This window comes from Acipenser ruthenus, chromosome 7 (genome assembly GCF_902713425.1).
Source record: "Acipenser ruthenus chromosome 7, fAciRut3.2 maternal haplotype, whole genome shotgun sequence".
In the NCBI taxonomy this organism is placed as follows: domain Eukaryota; kingdom Metazoa; phylum Chordata; class Actinopteri; order Acipenseriformes; family Acipenseridae; genus Acipenser; species Acipenser ruthenus.
This window is the reverse complement of record NC_081195.1, coordinates 23257454-23267495: the sequence shown is the minus strand read 5'-3', so window position 1 is coordinate 23267495 and position 10042 is coordinate 23257454. Positions and strand designations below refer to the sequence as shown.

The window sequence follows — 10042 nt, the reverse complement described above, 5'->3', positions numbered from 1 at the left end:
CATTATGCACATTTTAAAAACACAAAAAAGTAAACAGGCATTTTCAACTTTGTTTAAGTTTTTATCAAATTAATGAGTATACTAATGATACAAATGTTTACCAAGATAGTACATTATTATCATTACCAAACAAAAAAAAAGAAAAAAAAAAACTATAATGTTGTTATATAATGGAGTTTATATTATGGTATAGTAGTAACCCCCCCCCCCAACTTCAACGTGACGAATCCAAAACAAACCAACAAACAAAAAAGGCAATTTCATAGCACATGACACGTATATCCGTGGGTGTCATCCGTTTCGAGTATACGTGAAAAAAGGGCGATGACAGCATTTTCAATCCGCCCAGTATCGCATAAATACCAGGCGAGGGCTTCATAGAGTAGGCTTGTGCTGGTTACAGGCAAATACTGACAGAGCACTAAAGGCAAAACTTTTAGCACAAGTTAACCGCCTTGGATTTTAATTTTCCCTGGACTTAAAGAAAATGTCTGAAAGATTTGACGAACAATTGTTGATGGTAAGTCTATACTTTGCTTATGGGTTATCAGAAATGCATTTGAACGCGGTGTTTATAGACAAATTACTACACTATAGAATAGTTTATAAAATTATATATTTTTTTATATGCATGAAAAAGTTAATAGAAGACAACTGAGCATTATAGTAGCATTAACTATGTCTTGCACGACCATACAGCCTATATATAATATATATATATATATATATATATATATATATATATATATATATATATATATATATATATATATATATTTAAACTCAGTGGGTTGTGTGACTATGTGGCGATTTGAACGGTTTAGCTATCTGAGTTTAGTTACTGATTAATCTAAATAGTAAAGATTGAGGATCATCGTATATTTAACTAGGTAATGCAAAACTTTAGATGTTTATGTTTAAGTGTTTTTTATGGTCGAATAATGTTACGACTAATTGTATTTGTTATTTTTCTTAACAGAACGTTATAAACATGACTTTGAACGAGTCATACAACCGGGAGCAGCAACAGGTTAAACCTACCGGCCCCAAAATCACAAACCCCTTAACTTCATCTTACCAACGCTCCAGTTATATGTTCAATAGCGCTGAACAGCTCGACGACGCCCCCTGTTGGTCGTTCGACAGCAACCATTGGAGCCACCAAGAACCCAACAAGAGTCTTAATCAATTCAGGACTGATCGATCCATGAGCCTGACTGACAATAGTATCTCGGGATTCGGAGGAACAAAGACCCTAGCTGTGCCTCCACCCCCGGGATTCCCACCTCTGAGTGCCCAGACACCCCTCCCGTCCAACCGCTACAAGACGGAGCTCTGTCGCAGCTTTGAAGAGAGTGGCATCTGCAAGTATGGGAGCAAATGTCAATTCGCCCATGGAGCCAGCGAGCTGCGTAGCCTAAGCCGTCACCCCAAGTACAAAACAGAGATGTGCCGCACATTCTACAACTTCGGCTACTGTCCTTACGGACTCCGCTGTCACTTTCTCCACCAGGAAAGGCTTTCTTCTTCTAACGGCTTGCAACTAAACCAGACCCCGCAGTCTCAGCAGCAAACACGTCTGTTCCGCCAGAGTGTCAGTTTTGCCGGCTTCCTGGGTTCAAGAAGCTCCCCTCCTCCCTCTCTCCAAGACCCGCTGGGCTTCTCGCGTGCCCCGTCGGTGTCGCCACCTCCTGCTGAGCTGCATTTGCCAGTCTTTACCAGCGAGGCTGCGTCACAGTCCACCAAGAACGCGTTCCAGTTTTGCAAAAGTCATCAGAACCTGAGCGAAATCAACCGCGTTCCTCATATTTTGGAGCCCAATAACAGCTCGTGCTGCCTCTGTGGCGTCGGGAAAAGTTTCCAGTCCCCCCTCGGCAAAATGAGTACAAAAGACGACCAGAATGTATTCATTCCACGCCCAAACCTCCAGCGTTGCGCCTCCGACGATTCGCTCTCGGACCGGGACAGTTACAGCTCAGGCAGCCTCAGCGGCTCCGAATCTCCCACCTTTGATAGCTTGGGGAACAAACGCCTTGTGGTTTTCACTCGGTTGTCTGTTTCCGACTAAACAAACAAAAATCAGGAAAAGAAGAAAAAAAAAGACTTTTAAAAATTAAAGCAGAATGAATGATGAGACATAAACACTTTATATAATATATTTATATATGAATAATTACTGCTTATTGAAATGTTTTTTTTTTTTTTTGGTACACAATCTTATAACAAAAAAGCTTTATTTTTTATAAATATATATTCTATAGCGTACCTTTTTTTTCTCAATCTTGTCTTCCGTTTAAAATGGAACATGGCCTTATTTACAATTCCAAGAAAAAAAAGTACTTCTAAATGCAGAGCCATATATATATATATATATATATATATATATATATATATATATATATATAATGTTATTTTCAAAACAGTACGTTTATTTTTAAGTTTACTTTAATACTAACCAGGAAAGAAAGCTACTTGCTATTCAATACATAGCCAAAGATGTATGTTTCCATAATGTGCTGTTTTGAAATCTGCATTCTTACTAAATATCAGTATTTTAACAAATAAGCATTTTTTTTTTTTTTTTTTTTACCATTAAATGTGACAAACTTGAAACAAAAATATCCACTATATTGTTGTTTTGCACTTTAGGTACAAACTGGGAATACATCTCAGTGTGTAGCATTTTATTAAAGCTTTATATTTCTTTGAAAACACTCTACTTTAAGTGCTTTTTAGTAGGTGAGCGGACAGTTATCTCTCATAAAATAATGTATCGTTTATGTGTGGTAAAAATAATTTAGGGGGTTTACTGTTTGCCCATTGGCTATGACGTCTTTCACGGATTGTGTAAAATAGTTCATTTAATTAGATGAACAAGATGTTTGTATTTTTAAAATTCAGTGTTTAAGAAGTATAATTTAAAGCAAAAGATGAGTACTTCAGACACCTGTTTGTGGACTGAAGTACAAAGCTGATCACAAAAAAATATTTGAACAGTACAGTGCTTTTCCACTTCCTTAAACTTTTTTTTTGTTAATTTGTTCCTAAAGTCTTGTTATATACTACTATATTTATTATGCATATTTATTGAAAACAAAATTCAGTGTCCTTTTTTATGTATTTATCTGAAATAATCGTATTTTGTGGGGGTGTCTTGCTAAAAGTGAGGCGCATGTGGCTACTGAAATTGATTTTTAATTGTTCAAAAATAAAATAAAGAACTTTAAAAAAGCTATGAAGTCGTTGGTGTGTTCATGTCCCTAACAGTTATCTGTATGCCACTGTTGCTGTAAGACCTTTTCATCCAATGCTTGAATACTTCAATAATATGTTATTGACCTCAGATCAATCAGAATTGTTGGGGATTCACTTGGTGCTCATTTTGTGTAAGCATCCTTTAAAAGGAGTGCTGACCATGGTTTTAAAATCAATTTTCTCTTATTTATTCAAGCATTATCACTGCCCCATCTTTTTTTTTTTTTTACAACACCTGTTTACCAGGAATTTGCAACTTCTACATGCATACATTTTGTACAGTAAAAATGACGAACACTATCACTCTATCGGAGGGCTAAGCAAACTCTTTTTGGCTGTTTTATTGCGTCCAGTCAATCTGCTATTAAAAGGCCGTGGCTTGGAAACCACTAGCCCTGATTTGGAGAAAGGAAAGCATAGACATGTAGCTTTAATTCTACACAATTTTACATACAGCTATGGCTAAAAGTTTTGCATCATGTCAGGTATTAGGATTGAGACATCATTTAAAAAAACAAAACACGGTCAAAAAGCTTAAATCGCTATGTACTATAAAAGTAGCTGGCGGGTGTGTTTCGGTCTATTACAATGGCAGAGGCAAGATAATGGGTGTTACTTAGGGTTAACTTAATGTTAATAAACTAACTATCAAACTAAATTAACACAGCACCCCTACACACGTTACAAAATGCAGCAGCAATATACAAGACATGCACGTTGTTTAACAGAATGGTGAAGCAACTCACCAGAACGGGAAACGCCAAATTGCTTGGCGACTTGTGTCAGATTCAGGTTTTTTTTTCAAGAGCTCGAACAATTTCCAACTTTGTGTAGCAAAAGAAACAATGGCACATTTTGCCGTTTGTTGACATGCACTCGTGGATTAAATGATATGATGGTTTAATAAACCAATCAGAATTTTTTTTTACAAAACAGTACTGTATCCATCGCTATCGGCGTTCTTTTAAGAAACGTTAACATGGGGGAAAAATCGGTTTCACCACAAAGATGTTCCCTTAGGCGAAGTGTTCTCTTAGGAGGTGCTCCTACACGCGGAGACTACTGTATATGGAAAACTACAAAGTGGTATGTAATTCAATATATTAAAGTAACATTATTCAGCAGGATTATGAAGCTAAATTAATTCTATAGGTTGGCTATAGCTGTATTCTACATACCTTTCAGGTTCTTCAGCTTTGTATAAACCACTTTGTTACTATGTATACATTCTGAAGATTAGGGCATATTAATCACATGCTACCTTTTGCAATTACAATGGCATTTTAAAAGTGTACAGACAGAACAGCAATACTGTATTCAGAAAGTGCCAGTGTATACCGCCTGATTACTTTATAAGGATGTGTCTACCAGACTGTTATTGGCATTGCCCGGACATGCTCTCCTGGTATACCCTGTGTCCCTTGCTTACTGCGGAAGGCCAAATTCCTACTTTAGTTTGCTTGGTTGCACTTGTACCCTGATGGCTACTTTCAACAATACTGCACCCACCCACCGTGCCACAAATGTGGATTAATGGGGCAGACCGGGCATCTTCCATGGGGACCGCATCCTGGGATCTAAATCCATCTGAGCACGTCTGGGATGAACTTGAACAACGCATTTGTCATCACAATCCTGTTAATAAGCGAATGGATTATCAGCCTCAAGATGCCTTAGGTCCGACCAAAGTAAGGCACAGGTTCCATTAAAGTGGCCAGTGTAGTTTGTAAAATAAATATTTTGTTATCCAAGGGGAAAATCTATTAACACTAAAGGTGACCCATCTTGTAAAAGACCATTTCTAACAAGATGCTATCGAAATGCAATAAAAGAGTTGGTGTTGTTAAACTGATTTGTCGATAAACTAACAATGCAGCCACAACTGTCAGCCCCTAACATTTTACTAATGCTATATTAAAACAGAAAAGCTAACTCTGCAATTGACTCACATTTGCATGTGAGATGCAAGGGTAAATAGGTAACACTTGAGTCGCACATTACAAATGAGCAGCAAACATCTGGTAAACACATTTCTGATTGAAATTACATGTGGGGTTCTATATCTGTGTGTATAACTACCCCCCCCCCCCCCTTCACTGCGCGAACGCCCTCGAAAGTCCCGGTTCTCCAAACAGTTTACGAGCTTAATTCTGAAGAACTCTCCCCAGATAAATAGCCTGGCTGTTACGTCTTTTCCTTTACGTCAACACCGCCTGCCAATTTATCACATCTTGGCAAGCCTTCGTGTACTTTTCCAATGAATTTACTGCAGGTTCTTATAGCCATGGGATTAAAAAAGAAGCTTGCCACGTTAACTATTAAAGATACATTATTTTAATACTAGTCTGTATTATTTCAACACAATGGCTGGGGTGGGGAGGGGGGGGGGGGGGGGGGGGGAGGGCTTCAGCGGTAATATATTTGCCGCCAACTCCTTTAACTTGTAATTGTTTACTAGTATTCCAACTCCGATTCTTTCTTACACCTGTAAATTGTGCATTTTATTTCCCGGCATCCCATTGGTCAAACCATTCAAATCTAAACATATATGTATGGCCAATGGGAAACTAGGTTAGAAACACGAAAATCGACAGAAATAAAACATTAAACAAAGAAATACTGAAAACAGTTAATATTGCGGTTATTTATTTATAGAATTAGGCTACACAACACGATTTTTTTATTTATTTATTTATTTTTAATGTTATTATATTAATGCATTTAAATGCCAGGTTCGTGTATTAAGAAAGCAGTACGACTTATTTGCTAATACCTCAAGACGATAGAAGTTTAGTCTGTACCTTCCCATTACCTTGGCAGCCATTTCTATTGTTTTTTTGTAACCAATAGAAGACTGGCCTTTTTCACACCTAGCCAATCAGAATTGATAGGGGTGCAACAAAATGTAACACATATACCGTTAGTGGTCCTGATAGGGTCTAGTACTGCTACTGTACCGTGGTACTGCTCGATTATCAGTGTGTTGGTTCATCTAATTGTTACCATTTCCCCTACAAATGTAATGACAAACATTATTTGCAATGTCTATGGAAGACAGAATGTCGCTTTATTTTAGTATTTCAGTAGTTTTAAGAATCCAGTTAATTATATTTCAAAATATACTGTATGAATAATTAACAGCATCTACTCATACTGCAGTACAACCGTGAATTTCATTCTATTTAAATATAGATTTACAGATTTTTACCATGAGCAGCAAATATAATTGCCTCATATGATAAATAATATACATAGAGTAGTATATTAGATAAGTTTACTGGCTTACTAGTGCGGCCTGCGGAGTTAACCGGTTATCTTTCTTATACGAATAGACCGCGCTCTGCTGTGTTACTGTAAGTGAAGATATCTTCCCTATACTACTAGAGCAGTCAGCTGTGTTCACAAATAAAATACATCAACCATATGGATGCATTCTTGTTACCTAATACAATACATGGGTTGTATTGGAAATCACTATGTTCAGTGTTCACCACTCCCACGCCTTGTTTATGGTCACGTGGTAGGGGTGTTGCGGGTGAATGAAGCACGACGCTATTTAGGAGTTGCGCACCCAGCACTGAGCTCCCTGCGAGAGCTAAACTGTGCGAGCCTTCGTTCTGCAGCTATCTGGCGTTGGAGGAGAATGGGCTGTAGCCAACGTGACGTAACCGCAATGGATAATGGGGTGCGGAGGATAGGTGCGCGTAATCAGTTACCAAGCTAATTTTACCTGTTCAAATGTAGCAGCTATTGTCCATTGTCCTGGAATTAAAATTTTGCTTACGAGACTAGAGTCACGTCGAGGAGGACTTATGGTGGTGCTTCATGCAGTCGTGGTTTTAAAATGTATTGGCACTATTGTTAGCATCTGAATGTGTATTAGCACTAAAGTCACCAAACTAGATGTAAACAGCTCATATATTTAATTTATGTATTTAAATTAATCTAAACAGTGCCGGAACTAAATACCGCTGTTATTTAAAGAATTAAAGTAAGGGGAGTCTGTAAAAAACAGACTCTCGAACAGTGTGTAAGAGTCTTTCAAGGTCAAGTCAAAGGTAAATTCCAGGATTGGTCATTTTGCAATATTTAAACAGTGATGATATTTAAATCGGCCACTGATAGGCTCAATTAAATAGAAAACTGTAAACTATAAATCAATATTTTGACTTGTGCAAGAAAAGCGATGTGTACTTGCACATAATTACAATGTTATTATGCATAGTTACAATGTACTTGACATGCAAGTCTTTTTGCACGGTATAAATTAACTACACAATTGTATCAGAAAGGGGTTAAGGTTATATCATGCAAAAAGTTGTACACATTAAGTACATTGTAACTATGCAAAATAACATTGTAATTATGTGTAAGCACACATGCATTTACTAAGTCACTGCTCTGTAAATGCATAGTAATTAGGAGACACTTAATGGAAAGTGGTACTGATTTATGTAATCCAAGATTAGTGCCAATCTGAGTGTTTAAAGCCAGCTGTATGAGGTTTGGAATAAACAGTCACAGCAAACACAAATACAGCCTCCTGTATTGACAGACCAAGGGCTATCTTGTTACAAAAGCAGGCTGTAGACATAACCCAACCATTACCCAATAAACATTAGCTACAGCCAGCACGGATCTTAAAGATAAATGCTCTTATTTAACTTTAATAAAAATATGCAGTTTGCTTTATTATTATTATTATTATTATTATTATTATTATTATTATTATTATTATTATTATTATTATTAGTAGTATTAGTATTAGTATTAGTATTAGTATTAAATCAGTCTCAATATTCATTAAAAAAAAAAAAATTCCACTATAGCCAAAAGTTTTGCATCACCCTATAAAACTAACTCATATTGCTTCATAAAGTTGAATGAAACCTGCTGAATAATGTTAACATATTGAATTACACATCGCTTTGTAGTTTTCCACAAACCTAATGAAAAACTGACAAATACAAATTGATGTTAATTGCATGATGTTAAATAAAAGATTAAAATTATATTCATATTGTTTTTTCTCTTTTTTTTAATTAAATGTCTCAATCCTAAAATTCTAGGTGATACAAAACTTTTGGCCATAGCTATACTATAATAATTATAATATACATTTAATAATTCTTTGTCCCATATTAATATATTAAATCACACGTAGTTTGGGTAATTGTAAAATACATTTTAGATATCTGTAGGTCACACTATATTAAACTTGGTTCAACTGAAATCTTGAAAAGGTCATTATGGATGTTGGAAATTGGATATTAAGGTATGGCTGTTGAAAAGTTCTTGAAAATGTTTGGGGTCACTGTCTATGTGCTATGCATGCAGTATATCTGAAATACACACTGGCCTGTACTGTGCTAGCTCCTTGAAATTGCTCATCGCATCTAATGTTTACATAGCATGTCCATGCCAACAGCATTGTAAAAATAAGACAAACACAGGAGCTAGGAAAGGCATCTTTGCAATGCAAATGCCTGCTGACTAGTCCAAAATAATGCCTTGAAATGCAAAAAATAGTCAAGCTGTCCAAAAACCTGCTTTACAATAATACAAAACACTGTGTCCCCAATCCTTCCGACCCTCTGACCCCAACTGAAAAGCTTTATGCAAATATTTGACATATACATGCACAATAAAAGGCCTTCTATATGGAGCAACTATGTAAATATATGATGCAGCATACATTTTTTGTTTACGACTAAGTCGCCCTGGGTAAGGGCGTCTGTAAGAAATAAATAATAATTTTGCAAACGTGGTCCTTGTATGCAACAGATTTGACCCCCTTTTGGAATGCAGGAATTGTCCATTTTGTTTGGAAATGAATAAGAAACAAACATTTTCAAACCTCTAAATGAACCGAGATGTTTATTTTCTAACTTTATTGGGTGCGTTTCTCCTTTCTGGAAATCTGTGCTAATGATGATTTGGAGTAAATAGCTTTCAAATAAAAAATATTACACTGGCCATCCCTTTTCATTCTGTTTTTGTAAATGGAAGCTCTTGCCAACCAAGCACCTACTTCCAGCTCTCTGTTAAAGTCTGCTCGCTCTCCCACAAAAGATTGACACAGCTTTTAAATGCATGTGTTACCTATGTTTTTTTTCTTGCCAAAGACTTATTTAACATCCTGTTTGATAACAGCAGATTAAATGTACTGGTCTCTTTAGTTCCTTTTCTACAATGACTGTGCTCCATTTACAGGATGTATCACCGTAGCAACTGAGCATGAAAAGAAGTGTTTTTTTTCTTCTCTTTTGTTTTTATTGAACACAGTCGCTTCCCTCTGAGCTGCTGTCAGGCCATTTGTAGAGCTTCTTGTTCCAACAGTAGGCCTTGTGGTCATTTCAAAGTCTCTTGAACTACCGATATTTGTCACAGGTCACATCAAAAGAAGGCGGCAACGTTTTAAAAAGATAATGGGCCAGAAAAGGGCAACTAGGCTGATCCCAGGACTAAATGACATGAGCTATGAGGACAGGTTAAAATAATCTCTTCAGCCTCCAGCCTTCAGCCCCACCATAGGAGAGAATGGTGTGCTAACAGGGGAAGATCCAAACTTTTCTTATGTTCTAAAAGTATTACAGTCATCTACCATGTGCCCTGCAATGGAGCTACCTGACTGGTGAATGAAAGCTCTGAGTTGTGGAGTAAGATTTAGTAATCCTGTCTGGTAGTTAATGGGTTAAGGTTTTTTCAAGGTAGCCACTTGTTTTATTTGCTGGAGAGAGAGATTAAGGATTCCCTTGACATTTCAGACCAGGATGGTAAAACCAGC

At 36.7% G+C, this 10042-nt stretch overlaps 1 protein-coding gene across 1 annotated transcript; it reads left to right on the top strand.

Annotated features, from left to right (window-relative positions):
* Positions 1–357: 357 nt before the first annotated feature.
* On the top strand, positions 358–3235 carry LOC117415039 (mRNA decay activator protein ZFP36-like). The gene is made up of 2 exons (XM_034024954.3): positions 358–520; positions 980–3235. Exons 1-2 carry the CDS (start codon positions 488–490, stop codon positions 2066–2068), a joined length of 1122 nt encoding a protein of 373 aa, XP_033880845.1. The 5' UTR covers positions 358–487; the 3' UTR covers positions 2069–3235.
* Positions 3236–10042: the final 6807 nt, after the last annotated feature.